Source organism: Oncorhynchus clarkii, chromosome 17, assembly GCF_045791955.1.
Source record: "Oncorhynchus clarkii lewisi isolate Uvic-CL-2024 chromosome 17, UVic_Ocla_1.0, whole genome shotgun sequence".
NCBI classification, from domain to species: Eukaryota; Metazoa; Chordata; class Actinopteri; order Salmoniformes; family Salmonidae; genus Oncorhynchus; species Oncorhynchus clarkii.
Window position 1 is genome coordinate 2,119,521 of NC_092163.1, and position 16,127 is coordinate 2,135,647.

The window sequence follows — 16,127 nt, forward strand, 5'->3', positions numbered from 1 at the left end:
GGTAAATAAATGAAACTCGCTCCAGGAGGCTTGTTGAGTGTGAACTGTACGACTGTACTGTATTATACTGTACGACTGTACTGTATTATACTGTACGACTGTACTGTATTATACTGTACAACTGTACTGTATTATACTGTACGACTGTACTGTATTATACTGTACGACTGTACTGTATTATACTGTACAACTGTACTGTATTATACTGTACGACTGTACTGTATTATACTGTACGACTGTACTGTATTATACTGTATGACTGTACTGTATTATACTGTATGACTGTACTGTATTATACTGTATTACACTGTGTATTATAAACTCGCTCCAGGAGGCTTGTTGAGTGTGAACTGTATGATTATACTGTATTACACTGTGTATTATAAACTCGCTCCAGGAGGCTTGTTGAGTGTGAACTGTATGATTATACTGTATTACACTGTGTATTATAAACTCGCTCCAGGAGGCTTGTTGAGTGTGAACTGTATGATTATACTGTATTACACTGTGTATTATAAACTCGCTCCAGGAGGCTTGTTGAGTGTGAACTGTATGATTATACTGTATTACACTGTGTATTATAAACTCGCTCCAGGAGGCTTGTTGAGTGTGAACTGTATGATTATACTGTATTACACTGTGTATTATAAACTCGCTCCAGGAGGCTTGTTGAGTGTGAACTGTATGATTATACTGTATTACACTGTGTATTATAAACTCGCTCCAGGAGGCTTGTTGAGTGTGAACTGTATGATTATACTGTGTATTATACTGTGTATTATACTGTGTATTATACTGTGTATTATACTGTGTATTATACTGTGTATTATATGGACTGGAATTACTCACATCGTTCAAACCATGATACAGCTGGAAGAGACATGCGGCTAGTAGAGGCGAGCTGATTTTATTCTAACTTTGGTAATATAATAATAGGGCCTTTACGTATAATTAGCAGGCTGACAAATACCTTTCATAATATTTCTTGCTGATTTAAAGCAACGATATTCGAGTGACAAGCGGTTTTAAAACTCTGCAGCTGCAATAAAAATTAAAAATCTTTACAATTAAAAAAACAAGGTGACCCTGAAAGCCAGATAGAGATGGGTAAATTAGACGTCTGTCCCCACCCTGTCTTTATATTACTGTAGCGTAGGCTGTGCCTCAGTAAATGTAGGCCTACCTGTCACATGGGGAAAAAAATACTATCACCACCACTATAAAGCTTCAGTTTAGGTTAGGATTGTAGGAGGGTAATCTGGTCCTAGATCAGTGGTTAGGTTAGTATCTAATGGTTCAGGTTAGGATTGTAGGAGGGTAATCTGGTCCTAGGTTAGTATCTAATGGTTCAGGTTAGGATTGTAGGAGGGTAATCTGGTCCTAGGTTAGTATCTAATGGTTCAGGTTAGGATTGTAGGAGGGTAATCTGGTCCTAGGTTAGTATCTAATGGTTCAGGTTAGGATTGTAGGAGGGTAATCTGGTCCTAGATCAGTGGTTAGGTTAGTACCTAATGGTTCAGGTTAGGATTGTAGGAGGGTAATCTGGTCCTAGATCAGTGGTTAGGTTAGTATCTAATGGTTCAGGTTAGGATTGTAGGAGGGTAATCTGGTCCTAGATCAGTGGTTAGGTTAGTATCTAATGGGTCAGGTTAGGATTGTAGGAGGGTAATCTGGTCCTAGATCAGTGGTTAGGTTAGTATCTAATGGTTCAGGTTAGGATTGTAGGAGGGTAATCTGGTCCTAGATCAGTGGTTAGGTTAGTATCTAATGGTTCAGGTTAGGATTGTAGGAGGGTAATCTGGTCCTAGGTTAGTATCTAATGGTTCAGGTTAGGATTGTAGGAGGGTAATCTGGTCCTAGGTTAGTATCTAATGGTTCAGGTTAGGATTGTAAGAGGGTAATCTGGTCCTAGGTTAGTATCTAATGGTTCAGGTTAGGATTGTAGGAGGGTAATCTGGTCCTAGGTTAGTATCTAATGGTTCAGGTTAGGATTGTAGGAGGGTAATCTGGTCCTAGGTTAGTATCTAATGGTTCAGGTTAGGATTGTAAGAGGGTAATCTGGTCCTAGATCAGTGGTTAGGTTAGTACCTAATGGTTCAGGTTAGGATTGTAGGAGGGTAATCTGGTCCTAGATCAGTGGTTAGGTTAGTATCTAATGGTTCAGGTCAGGATTCAATCCCACCCGGAGCAACATATGGTGTGTCCTACAGTGAGGGTGTTTTGAGCCCTGGTAGTACACTATATAGGGAATAGGGTGCCATTTGGGTCACAGCCGTGGGGCGTAAAGCAGTAGAGACCGTCAGGGAAGGAAAAACCATCAACATTCCAAAAGGTCGGAATTCCCATTTTTTGGGAAAAGCTGTTAGATCCAATTGATGGTGAAGTTCTGGCTGAGATTCAATCCCAGATCTGTTACAGTCAACACCTAGAGGGAGACGAACGGAGAAACAGAGATACATTAATAACAAACCACAGATGTCCTATCCCTCTAAACATGGGGAGACTCCACTACTACTAGTCAACTCACACATTTCCCTCTAAACATGGGGAGACTCCACTACTACCAGTCAACTCACACATTTCCCTCTAAACATGGGGAGACTCCACTACTACTAGTCAACTCACACATTTCCCTCTAAACATGGGGAGACTCCACTACTACTAGTCAACTCACATTTCCCTCTAAACATGGGGAGACTCCACTACTACTAGTCAACTCACACATTTCCCTCTAAACATGGGGAGACTCCACTACTACTAGTCAACTCACACATTTCCCTCTAAACATGGGGAGACTCCACTACTACTAGTCAACTCACACATTTCCCTCTAAACATGGGGAGACTCCACTACTACCAGTCAACTCACACATTTTCCTCTAAACATGGGGAGACTCCACTACTACCAGTCAACTCACACATTTCCCTCTAAACATGGGGAGACTCCACTACTACTAGTCAACTCACACATTTCCCTCTAAACATGGGGAGACTCCACTACTACCAGTCAACTCACACATTTTCCTCTAAACATGGGGAGACTCCACTACTACCAGTCAACTCACACATTTCCCTCTAAACATGGGGAGACTCCACTACTACCAGTCAACTCACACATTTTCCTCTAAACATGGGGAGACTCCACTACTACTAGTCAACTCACACATTTCCCTCTAAACATGGGGAGACTCCACTACTACCAGTCAACTCACACATTTCCTAGGGGGCAAAGGTCAGGACGGATAGTGTCATTTATCAGCCTTGTCGGTGTAGTAACAACAAAAAAAAACAGCTCACAACCCTAAACTGTTCACACACCTTTTGTTGGTGGAAACACACACACACACACACTTTTTTAATGAGTGGATTTGGCTATTTCGGCCACACCCCTTGCTGACAGGTGTGCCATGCAATCTCCATAGACAAACATAAGCAGTAGAATGGTCTTACCGAAGAGCTCAGTGACTTTCAACGTGGCACTGTCCATAGGATGCCACCTTTCCAAAAAAGTCTAAATTTCAGCCCTGCTAGAGCTGCCCCGGTCAACTAACTGTAAGTGCTGTTATGGTGAAGTGGAAACATCTAGGAGCAACAACGGCTCAGCAGAACGGGAGCCCCGAGTGCTGAAGCGTGTAACACAGCATCTGTAACACTCACTACCAAGTTCCAAACTGCCTCTGTTACAACACTCACTACCGAGTTCCAAACTGTCCTCTGTTACAACACTCACTACCGAGTTCCAAACTGTCCTCTGTTACAACACTCACTACCGAGTTCCAAATTGTCCTCTGTTACAACACTCACTACCGAGTTCCAAACTGCCCTCTGTTACAACACTCACTACCGAGTTCCAAACTGTCCTCTGTTACAACACTCACTACCGAGTTCTAAACTGCCCTCTGTTACAACACTCACTACCGAGTTCCAAACTGCCCTCTGTTACAACACTCACTACCGAGTTCCAAACTGCCCTCTGTTACAACACTTACTACCGAGTTCCAAACTGCCCTCTGTTACAACACTCACTACCGAGTTCCAAACTGCCCTCTGTTACAACACTCACTACCGAGTTCTAAACTGTCCTCTGTTACAACACTCACTACCGAGTTCCAAACTGCCCTCTGTTACAACACTCACTACCGAGTTCCAAACTGCCCTCTGTTACAACACTCACTACCGAGTTCCAAACTGCCCTCTGTTACAACACTCACTACCGAGTTCCAAACTGCCCTCTGTTACAACACTCACTACCGAGTTCCAAACTGCCCTCTGTTACAACACTCACTACCGAGTTCTAAACTGTCCTCTGTTACAACACTCACTACCGAGTTCCAAACTGCCCTCTGTTACAACACTCACTACCGAGTTCCAAACTGCCTCTGTTACAACACTCACTACCGAGTTCCAAACTGCCCTCTGTTACAACACTCACTACCGAGTTCCAAACTGTCCTCTGTTACAACACTCACTACCGAGTTCTAAACTGCCCTCTGTTACAACACTCACTACCGAGTTCCAAACTGCCCTCTGTTACAACACTCACTACCGAGTTCCAAACTGCCCTCTGTTACAACACTCACTACCGAGTTCCAAACTGCCCTCTGTTACAACACTCACTACCGAGTTCCAAACTGCCCTCTGTTACAACACTCACTACCGAGTTCTAAACTGTCCTCTGTTACAACACTCACTACCGAGTTCCAAACTGCCCTCTGTTACAACACTCACTACCGAGTTCCAAACTGCCTTCTGGAAGCAACACTCACTACCAAGTTCCAAACTGCCCTCTGTTACAGCACTCACTACCGAGTTCCAAACTGCCTCTGTTACAAAACTCACTACCGAGTTCCAAACTGTCCTCTGTTACAACACTCACTACCGAGTTCCAAACTGCCCTCTGTTACAAAACTCACTACCGAGTTCCAAACTGCCCTCTGTTACAAAACTCACTACCGAGTTCCAAACTGTCCTCTGTTGCAACACTCACTACCGAGTTCCAAACTGCCCTCTGTTACAAAACTCACTACCGAGTTCCAAACTGCCTCTGTTACAACACTCACTACCGAGTTCCAAACTGCCTCTGTTACAACACTCACTACCGAGTTCTAAACTGCCCTCTGTTACAACACTCACTACCAAGTTCCAAACTGCCTCTGTTACAACACTCACTACCGAGTTCTAAACTGCCCTCTGTTACAACACTCACTACCGAGTTCCAAACTGCCCTCTGTTACAACACTCACTACCGAGTTCCAAACTGCCCTCTGTTACAACACTCACTACCGAGTTCTAAACTGCCCTCTGTTACAACACTCACTACCGAGTTCCAAACTGCCCTCTGTTACAACACTCACTACCGAGTTCCACACTTCACCATCTGGCAGTCCCATGGACGAATCTAGGTTTGGAGGATGCCAGGAGAACGCTACCTGCCCCAATGCATAGTGCCAACTGTAAAGTTTGGTGGAGGAGGAATAATGTTCTGGGGCTGTTTTTCATGGATCGGGCTCCTTAATTCCAGTGAAAGGAAATCTCAACGCTACAGCATGCAATGACATTCTAGATGATTCTGTGCTTCCAAAAGTTTGGGGAAGGCCCTTTCCTGTTTCAGCATGACAATGCCCCTGCGCACAAAGCAAGATCCATACAGAAATGGTTTGTTCAGATCAGTGTGGAAGAACTTGACTGTCCTGTACCGAGCCCTGACCTCAACCCCATCGAACACCTTTGTGATGAATTCGAACGAATTGCATCGCCGACTGCGAGCCAGGCCTAATTGCCCAACATCACTGCCCGACCTCACTAATGCTCTTGTGGCTGAATGGAAGCAAGTCCCCACAGCAATGTTCCAACATCTAGTGGAAAGCCTTCCTTGCTGTTATAGCAGCAATGCGTCCCTCCGAAACACGATCCCGCCAAGCCGCACTGCTTCTGGACACAGTCGGAGGAAACACTGTACCAGCTGGCGACCGAAGTCAGCGCGGCCCGCCACAAGGAGTCGCTAGAGCGCGATGAGACAAGGACAACCCGGGCGGCGCTGGGCCAATTGTGCGCCGCGTCATGGGTCTCCCGGTCGCGGTTGGCTGCGACACAGCCCGGGATCGAACCCGGATCTGTAATGGCGCCTCTAGCACTGATCAATGCCTTAGACCCCTGCGCCACTCGGGAGGTCCCTACATTCCTTTAAAAAAATGTTTTATTGTGAGTATGGCTGCTCTAAAACATTATCTGAACTTTAAAAAACACTTAACCTTTGACTCCTGACACCAAGTCTCACCTGATTGGCTCTGTAGGTGAATGCCGCATCATGGGAGTTGACCGTAACCCTGGTAGGCTCCACCTTCACGCCATAGAAGGAGGCTGTTTCCACGGTGATGTAGGAAGCCTCCACGTGGTCGTGCAGCACCTCCGATGTCATCGTGTTCTAGAATACAATAGGAAGGGAAGAGGTGAAGGTAATAGTGTTAGTAGAACCAGCTGTCATGGTTATAGTGGTTAGAGCGTTGGACTAGTAACTGGAAGGTCTGTAGTGGTGGGAGCGTACCGGTCTGTAGTGGTCGGAGCGTACTGGTCTGTACTGGTCAGAGCGTACCGGTCTGTAGTGGTGGGAGCGTACCGGTCTGTAGTGGTGGGAGCGTACCGGTCTGTAGTGGTCGGAGCGTACCGGTCTGTAGTGGTCGGAGCGTACCGGTCTGTAGTGGTCGGAGCGTACCGGTCTGTAGTGGTCGGAGCGTACCGGTCTGTAGTGGTCGGAGCGTACCGGTCTGTAGTGGTCGGAGCGTACCGGTCTGTAGTGGTCGGAGCGTACCGGTCTGTAGTGGTCGGAGCGTACCGGTCTGTAGTGGTCGGAGCGTACCGGTCTGTAGTGGTCGGAGCGTACCGGTCTGTAGTGGTCGGAGCGTACTGGTCTGTAGTGGTCGGAGCGTACCGGTCTGTAGTGGTCGGAGCGTACCGGTCTGTAGTGGTCGGAGCGTACCGGTCTGTAGTGGTCGGAGCGTACTGGTCTGTAGTGGTCGGAGCGTACTGGTCTGTACTGGTCAGAGCGTACCGGTCTGTAGTGGTGGGAGCGTACCGGTCTGTAGTGGTCGGAGCGTACTGGTCTGTACTGGTCAGAGCGTACCGGTCTGTAGTGGTGGGAGCGTACCGGTCTGTAGTGGTCGGAGCGTACCGGTCTGTAGTGGTCGGAGCGTACCGGTCTGTAGTGGTCGGAGCGTACCGGTCTGTAGTGGTCGGAGCGTACCGGTCTGTAGTGGTCGGAGCGTACTGGTCTGTAGTGGTCGGAGCGTACCGGTCTGTAGTGGTCGGAGCGTACCGGTCTGTAGTGGATGGAGCGTACCGGTCTGTAGTGGTCGGAGCGTACTGGTCTGTAGTGGTCGGAGCGTACTGGTCTGTAGTGGTCGGAGCGTACCGGTCTGTAGTGGTCGGAGCGTACTGGTCTGTAGTGGTCGGAGCGTACCGGTCTGTAGTGGTCGGAGCGTACCGGTCTGTAGTGGTCGGAGCGTACTGGTCTGTAGTGGTCGGAGCGTACCGGTCTGTAGTGGTCGGAGCGTACTGGTCTGTAGTGGTCGGAGCGTACCGGTCTGTAGTGGTCGGAGCGTACTGGTCTGTAGTGGTCGGAGCGTACTGGTCTGTAGTGGTCTGAGCGTACCTTCACCACAGTGAACACTACGTGAGCGTACTGGTCTGTCTCAAAGGTGTCGATGCTCTCTCCGTCGTCCCAGAATAGCTCTCCTCCGGCCGAGCCGTCTTCAGACAGACTGGACACGAGGTGGAGCGGCTGACCACTGCTCACAAACAGGGTTGTGTTGGGACGCTACACAGGGAGCAACACACAGAGAGACACACAGACAGAGAGACACAGACACAGAGAGAGACACAGACACACAGAGAGAGACAGAGAGAGACACACAGACAGAGAGAGACACACAGACACAGAGAGACACACACACACACAGAGAGACACACAGACACAGAGAGAGACACACAGACACAGAGAGACACACAGACACAGAGAGAGACACACACAGACACAGAGAGAGACACAGAGAGACACACAGACACAGAGAGAGACACAGAGAGACACACAGACACAGAGAGAGACACAGAGAGACACACAGACACAGAGAGACACACAGACACAGAGAGACACACAGACACAGAGAGAGACACACACAGACACAGAGAGAGACACACAGACACAGAGAGAGACACACACACACAGACACAGAGAGAGACACAGAGAGACACACAGACACAGAGAGACACACAGACACAGAGAGACACACAGACACAGAGAGACACACAGACACAGAGAGAGACACACACAAACACACAGAGAGAGACACACACAGACACAGAGAGAGACACACACAGACACAGAGAGAGACACACACACAGACACAGAGAGAGAGACACACAGACACAGAGAGAGAGACACACAGACACAGAGAGAGAGACACACAGACACAGAGAGAGACACACAGACACAGAGAGAGACACACAGACACAGAGAGAGACACACAGACACAGAGAGAGAGACACACAGAGACACACAGAGACACACAGAGACACACAGAGACACACAGACAGAGAGAGACACACACAGACACAGAGAGAGACAGACACAGACACAGAGAGAGACACACACAGACAGCGACAGACACACACACACAGACAGCGACAGACACACACACACAGAGAGACACACACACAGAGAGAGACACACAGACACACAGAGAGACACACAGACAGAGAGAGACACACACAGACACACAGAGAGAGACACACACAGACACACAGAGAGAGACACACACAGACACACAGAGAGAGACACACACAGACACACAGAGAGAGACACACACAGACACACACAGACACACAGAGAGAGACACACACAGACACACAGAGAGACACACAGACACACAGAGAGACACACACAGACACACAGAGAGAGACACACACAGACACACAGAGAGAGACACACACAGACACAGAGAGAGACAGACACACACAGACACAGAGAGAGACAGACACACACACAGAGAGACACAAACAGACACAGAGAGAGACACAGACAGCGACACACACAGACAGCGACACACACAGACAGCGACACACACAGACAGCGACACACACAGACAGCGACACACACAGACAGACACAGAGAGAACGAAAGAGAGACACAGAGAAAGAGGAATAGAGAGACACACAATGATTAATTATTTTCGATATGGATGCCTGACCATCCACTTTGTGTCATCTTCCTATTAACCCTCTGAAACTCTGTAGTCATCATTGTTTTGACTTAACATTTATTTAACATGGCAAGTCAGTTAAGAACAAATTCTTATTTACAATGACGGCCTACCCATGGGCCAAACCCTAATGACGCTGGGCCAATTGTGCGCCGCCCTATGGGACTCCCAATCACAGCCGGTTGTAATACAGCCTGGAATCGAACCGGGGTCTGTAGTGCCTTAGACCGCTGCACCTCCTCGGGAGCCCCAATAACATGGATGAGCCAGCTACCTGACCATCTATTGTCTCAAATCAAATCAAATCCAATTTCATTTGTCACATACACATGGTTAGCAGATGTTAATGCGAGTGTAGCGAAATGCTTGTGCTTCTAGTTCTGACAATGCAGTAATAACCAACGAGTAATCTAACCTAACAATTCCAAAACTACTACCTTATACACACACAAGTGTAAAGGGATAAAGAATATGTACATAAAGATATATGAATGAGTGATGGTACAGAACGGCATAGGCAAGATACAGTAGATGGTATCGAGTACAGTATATACATATGAGATGAGTATGTAAACATAAAAGTGGCATAGTTAAAGTGGCTAGTGATACATGTATTACATAAAGATGCAGTAGATGATATAGAGTACAGTATATACATCTGTCTGTTTACCTGTGTAGGTATGACAGCTCCTTCTCTCAGGTGAAGGTTGATATGGTCTAGAGGAGCCTTGAGCCTCAACTCTTCTCCTTTACTACGGATAGAATCACCCTGAGAGAGGAGAGAGAGAGAGACAAGGGAAGTTGGGGAGAGAGGGAGACCGAGGGAGGGAGAGAGAGGAGAGGGAGGGAGACCGAGGGAGGGAGAGAGAGGAGAGAGAGCAGACAGAGAGACAAGGGAAGTTGGGGGGAGAGAGGGAGACCGAGGGAGGGAGAGAGAGGAGAGAGAGGAGAGAGAGAGAGACAAGGGAAGTTGGGGGGAGAGAGAGGAGACCGAGGGAGGAAGAGAGAGGAGAGAGAGGAGAGAGAGAGACAAGGGAAGTTGGGGAGAGAGGGAGACCGAGGGAGGAAGAGAGAGAGCAGACAGAGGAAAGAGACAGGAGAGATTCAATATTCAGCATATGAATTATACACTGAACAAAACATTAAGGACACCTGCTCTTTCCATGACAGACTGACCAGGTGATTCCAGGTGAAAGACATGATCCTTATTGATGTCACTTGTTAAATCCACTTCAATCAGTGTAGATGAAGGGGGAGGAGACAGGTTAAAGATATGATCCCTTATTGATGTCACTTGTTAAATCCACTTCAATCAGTGTAGACGAAGGGGAGGAGACGGGTTAAAGAAGGATTTTTAAGCCTTGAGACAAGTGAGAATGTGTGCCATTCAGAGGGTGAATGGGCAAGACAAAATATTTAAGTGCCTTTGAGCAGGGTGAGGTAGGTGCCAGGTAGGTGCCAGGTAGGTGCCAGGTAGGTGCGAGGTAGGAGCCAGGTAGGTGCCAGGTAGGTGCCAGGTGCACCGGTTTGTGTCAAGAACTGCAACGCTGCTGGGTTTTTCCCTGATCACCAGTTTCCTGTGTGTATCAAGATCCAAGGTCCACCACACAAAGGACATCCAGCCAACTGGACACAACTGTGGGAAGCATTGGAGTCGACATGGACCAGCATCCCTGTGGAAACGCTTTCCACACCTTGTGGAGTCGACATGGACCAGCATCCCTGTGGAAACGCTTCCCACACCTTGTGGAGTCAACATGGACCAGCATCCCTGTGGAACGCTTTCCACACCTTGTGGAGTCAACATGGACCAGCATCCCTGTGGAAACGCTTTCCACACCTTGTGGAGTCAACATGGACCAGCATCCCTGTGAAACGCTTTCCACACCTTGTGGAGTCAACATGGACCAGCATCGCTGTGGTAACGCGTTCGACACCTTGTGGAGTCAACATGGAGCAGAATCGCTGTGGTAACGCGTTCGACACCTTGTGGAGTCCACATGGACCAGCATCCCTGTGGGACGCTTTCCACACCTTGTGGAGTCCACATGGACCAGCATCCCTGTGGAAACGCTTTCCACACCTTGTGGAGTCAACATGGACCAGCATCCCTGTGAAACGCTTTCCACACCTTGTGGAGTCAACATGGACCAGCATCGCTGTGGTAACGCGTTCGACACCTTGTGGAGTCAACATGGACCAGAATCGCTGTGGTAACGCGTTCGACACCTTGTGGAGTCCACATGGACCAGCATCCCTGTGGGACGCTTTCCACACCTTGTGGAGTCCAGACAAATCAAGGCTGTTCTGAATGGGGGTGTAACTCAATATCAGGAAGGTGTTCCTAATGGTTTGTCCGCTCAGTGGAAGTGCCGTTGTCCAGCCTGAAACAAAAGCCTTGTAACTACCACCACATTCTATTCGTCATTACCCAGAATTCCTACTAGTTGTGTCCTGTGTGGTCCAGTGGTTCCAGCTGGTCCCGCCCACTGCCCTTAGACTCCACCTCCCAATCATCTGGTACATTTCAGTCCTTCATTTAAATAAAACTCTTATCCACTTACAGTAGTGAGAGCACAGAGTTTTACATACTGGTCCCCCGTGGGAATCGAACCCACAACCCTGGCGTTGCAAGCACCGCCCCACTACCAACTGACCCCCACGGGACAATCTTTATCCAACACTTTACCGTCTCATCAATAAAGCTGAACATATATGAATACTAAGAGGACTGTCCCCAGTCCTTAAAAAATACCCCCATTAACTTTAAGAATTACTGTAGCTGTGTGGGGTCAGGGTTATTAAGGGTTATTAAGGGTTATGTATAGTTAATATATATAGCTGTGTTCTTACTGTATAGTAGAGACCTGGGGTTAGGGTTATTAAGGGTTATGTATAGTTAATATATATAGCTGTGTTCTTACTGTATAGTAGAGACCTGGGGTTAGGGTTATTAAGGGTTATATATAGGTAATATATATATAGCTGTGTTCTTACTGTATAGTAGAGACCTGGGGTTAGGGTTATTAAGGGTTATTAAGGGTTATATATAGGTAATATATGTATAGCTGTGTTCTTACCGTGTAGTAGTCGTACCAGAGACCCTGAGGGAAGTAGCCCACAACATAGTCCACACCTGGATCTAATACTGGTGTCACCATCAAACTCTTCCCCCATAGGAACTGTCTGTCTATCCCATACGTTCTCACGTCCTTGGGGAACCTAAAAATATGAACACACATTGGTCAGGAACATCCTGAAAGAGCTGTGTGTGTGTGTGTAACTCACTCGAACAGCAGAGGGCGAGCGACGGTGTGTCCGTGTGTGTGTGTCCCTGTGTGTGTGTGTGTGTGTGTGTGTGTGTCCCTGTGTGTGTGTGTGTGTGTCTGGAACTCACTCGAACAGCAGAGGGCGAGCGACGGTGTGTCCGTGTGTGTGTGTCCCTGTGTGTGTGTGTGTCCCAGTGTGTGTGTGTGTAACTCACTCGAACAGCAGAGGCCGAGCGACAGTGTGTCCGTGTGTGTGTGCGCGGTGGAACAGCGTGTAGAGCAGAGGGAACAGAGAGGAGCGGAGCAGCAGAGACTGTTTCATGGCTGAACGGGCTCGAGGGCTGAACGCTGGGGGGTCCTGAGGCTGGGAGGAGAGAGACACAGAATATACAGACACACAAACACACAGAATATACAGATAAAATGACTTTTCTATGACAGTTTGTGTCAGGGCCACATTGGGGTGGGGGGGGCACATTGGTGGAGGGGGGGGCACGTTGGTGGAGGGGAGAGGCACATTGGGGTGGGCACATTGGTGGAGGGGGGGCACATTGGGGTGGGGGGGGCACATTGGTGGAGGGGGGGGGGCCACATTGGTGGAGGGGGAGAGGCACATTGGTGGAGGGGGAGAGGCACATAGGGGTGGGGGGGGGCACATTGGTGGAGGGGGGGGGGCACGTTGGTGGAGGGGAGAGGCACATTGGGGTGGGCACATTGGTGGAGGGGGGGGGGCCACATTGGGGTGGGGGGCGGAACATTGAGGGGGGGGCCACATTGGGGGTCTTACCTTCTGGTCGATAGAGTTGTGGTTGCGTGTGAAAGGGTAGAAGGCTCCTAGCTGAGTCCAGCGGACACACAGCTCCTCCTCAGTCTGCTCACTGAAGCCACAGATATCAGCCCCCACCAGGGGAACACCCAGGAGGTTAAAGGTTAACATACCTGGAGGGGGAGGGAGGGAGAGAGAGAAGGCACAGATATCAGCCCACACCAGGGGAACACCCAGGAGGTTAAAGGTTAACATACCTGGAGGAGGAGGGAGGGAGAGAGATGAGACATGATTAGATACCAGCCTAGTTCCATGTGACAGAGAGAGAGAGATGACCCATGATTAGATACTAGCCTAGTTCCATGTGACCTCTAGAGAGATGAGACATGATTAGATACCAGCCTAGTTCCATGTGACCTCTAGAGAGAGATGAGACATGATTAGACACCAGCCTAGTTCCATGTGACCTCTAGAGAGAGATGGAGAGATGAGACATGATTAGATACCAGACTAGTTCCATGTGACCTCTAGAGAGAGATGAGACATGATTAGATACTAGCCTAGTTCCATGTGACCTCTAGAGAGATGAGACATGATTAGATACTAGCCTAGTTCCATGTGACCTCTAGAGAGATGAGACATGATTAGATACCAGCCTAGTTCCATGTGACCTCTAGAGAGATGAGACATGATTAGATACCAGCCTAGTTCCATGTGACAGAGAGAGAGAGATGGAGAGAGATGAGACATGATTAGACACCAGCCTAGTTCCATGTGACCTCTAGAGAGAGATGGAGAGATGAGACATGATTAGATACCAGCCTAGTTCCATGTGACAGAGAGAGAGAGATGAGACATGATTAGACACCAGCCTAGTTCCATGTGACAGAGAGCCGGTCCGATACAAAGACTAGAACAGAACCTAATAGCCTCATCATTGGCTCTTTTGACAATACCATCTATAAAAAGGTATTTTTCTACAGTCCTAAAGAAATGAAAAGTTGTATCCATTTTTACAACGTTACTGTCAGTTTAGTCCTGGTTTGGTTGAGTAGAACACCATCAGAATGTCCTAGTTTGGTTGGTTGAGTAGAACACCATCAGAATGTCCTAATTTGGTTGAGTAGAAAACCATCAGAATGTCCTGGTTTGGTTGAGTAGAAAACCATCAGAATGTCCTGGTTTGGTTGAGTAGAACACCATCAGAATGTCCTGGTTTGGTTGAGTAGAAAACCATCAGAATGTCCTGGTTTGGTTGAGTAGAAAACCATCAGAATGTCCTGGTTTGGTTGAGTAGAACACCATCAGAATGTCCTGGTTTGGTTGAGTAGAACACCATCAGAATGTCCTGGTTTGGTTGGTTGAGTAGAAAACCATCAGAATGTCCTGGTTTGGTTGAGTAGAACACCATCAGAATGTCCTAGTTTGGTTGAGTAGAACACCATCAGAATGTCCTAGTTTGGTTGAGTAGAACACCATCAGAATGTCCTGGTTTGGTTGAGTAGAACACCATCAGAATGTCCTAGTTTGGTTGAGTAGAAAACCATCAGAATGTCCTAGTTTGGTTGAGTAGAAAACCATCAGAATGTCCTAGTTTGGTTGAGTAGAAAACCATCAGAATGTCCTGGTTTGGTTGGTTGAGTAGAACACCATCAGAATGTCCTGGTTGGGTTGGTTGAGTAGAACACCATCAGAATGTCCTGGTTGGGTTGGTTGAGTAGAACACCATCAGAATGTCCTGGTTTGGTTGAGTAGAACACCATCAGAATGTCCTAGTTTGGTTGAGTAGTAAACCATCAGAATGTCCTGGTTTGGTTGAGTAGAAAACCATCAGAATGTCCTAGTTTGGTTGAGTAGAACACCATCAGAATGTCCTAGTTTGGTTGAGTAGTAAACCATCAGAATGTCCTGGTTTGGTTGAGTAGAAAACCATCAGAATGTCCTAGTTTGGTTGAGTAGTAAACCATCAGAATGTCCTAGTTTGGTTGAGTAGAACACCATCAGAATGTCCTGGTTTGGTTGAGTAGTAAACCATCAGAATGTCCTGGTTTGGTTGGTTGAGTAGAAAACCATCAGAATGTCCTAGTTTGGTTGAGTAGAACACCATCAGAATGTCCTAGTTTGGTTGAGTAGAAAACCATCAGAATGTCCTGGTTTGGTTGAGTAGAACACCATCAGAATGTCCTGGTTTGGTTGGTTGAGTAGAAAACCATCAGAATGTCCTGGTTTGGTTGGTTGAGTAGAAAACCATCAGAATGTCCTGGTTTGGTTGGTTGAGTAGAAAACCATCAGAATGTCCTGGTTTGGTTGAGTAGAACACCATCAGAATGTCCTGGTTTGGTTGGTTGAGTAGTAAACCATCAGAATGTCCTAGTTTGGTTGGTTGAGTAGAAAACCATCAGAATGTCCTGGTTTGGTTGGTTGAGTAGTAAACCATCAGAATGTCCTGGTTTGGTTGAGTAGAACACCATCAGAATGTCCTAGTTTGGTTGAGTAGTAAACCATCAGAATGTCCTAGTTTGGTTGAGTAGAACACCATCAGAATGTGCTAGTTTGGTTGAGTAGAAAACCATCAGAATGTCCTGGTTTGGTTGGTTGAGTAGTAAACCATCAGATTGTCCTAGTTTGGTTGAGTAGAAAACCATCAGAATGTCCTGGTTTGGTTGAGTAGAACACCATCAGAATGTCCTGGTTTGGTTGAGTAGAACACCATCAGAATGTCCTGGTTTGGTTGAGTAGAACACCATCAGAATGTCCTGGTTTGGTTGGTTGAGTAGAACACCATCAGAATGTCCTAGTTTGGTTGAGTAGAACACCATCAGAACGTCCTGGTTTGGTT

At 47.5% G+C, this 16,127-nt stretch overlaps 1 protein-coding gene across 2 annotated transcripts in view; it reads right to left on the minus strand.

The window, feature by feature from the left end:
• Positions 1-1,738: 1,738 nt before the first annotated feature.
• Positions 1,739-16,127, minus strand: part of LOC139370020 (alpha glucosidase 2) — a 39,291-nt gene continuing 24,902 nt past the window's right edge. The window contains exons 15-22 of one of the 2 annotated variants that reach the window (XR_011627091.1): positions 13,310-13,461; positions 12,738-12,886; positions 12,334-12,475; positions 9,924-10,022; positions 7,648-7,812; positions 6,277-6,423; positions 2,089-2,425; positions 1,910-1,972 (exon numbers count right to left, since the gene is read on the minus strand). Coding sequence is in view for 1 of the 2 variants with exons in the window: in XM_071109308.1 (XP_070965409.1) it covers positions 2,363-2,425; positions 6,277-6,423; positions 7,648-7,812; positions 9,924-10,022; positions 12,334-12,475; positions 12,738-12,886; positions 13,310-13,461 (917 nt within the window). In the remaining variant the exon portion in view is untranslated. Of the gene's footprint in view, positions 2,426-6,276; positions 6,424-7,647; positions 7,813-9,923; positions 10,023-12,333; positions 12,476-12,737; positions 12,887-13,309; positions 13,462-16,127 lie in introns of both variants that reach the window. The other variant, XM_071109308.1, reaches the window with a different exon arrangement.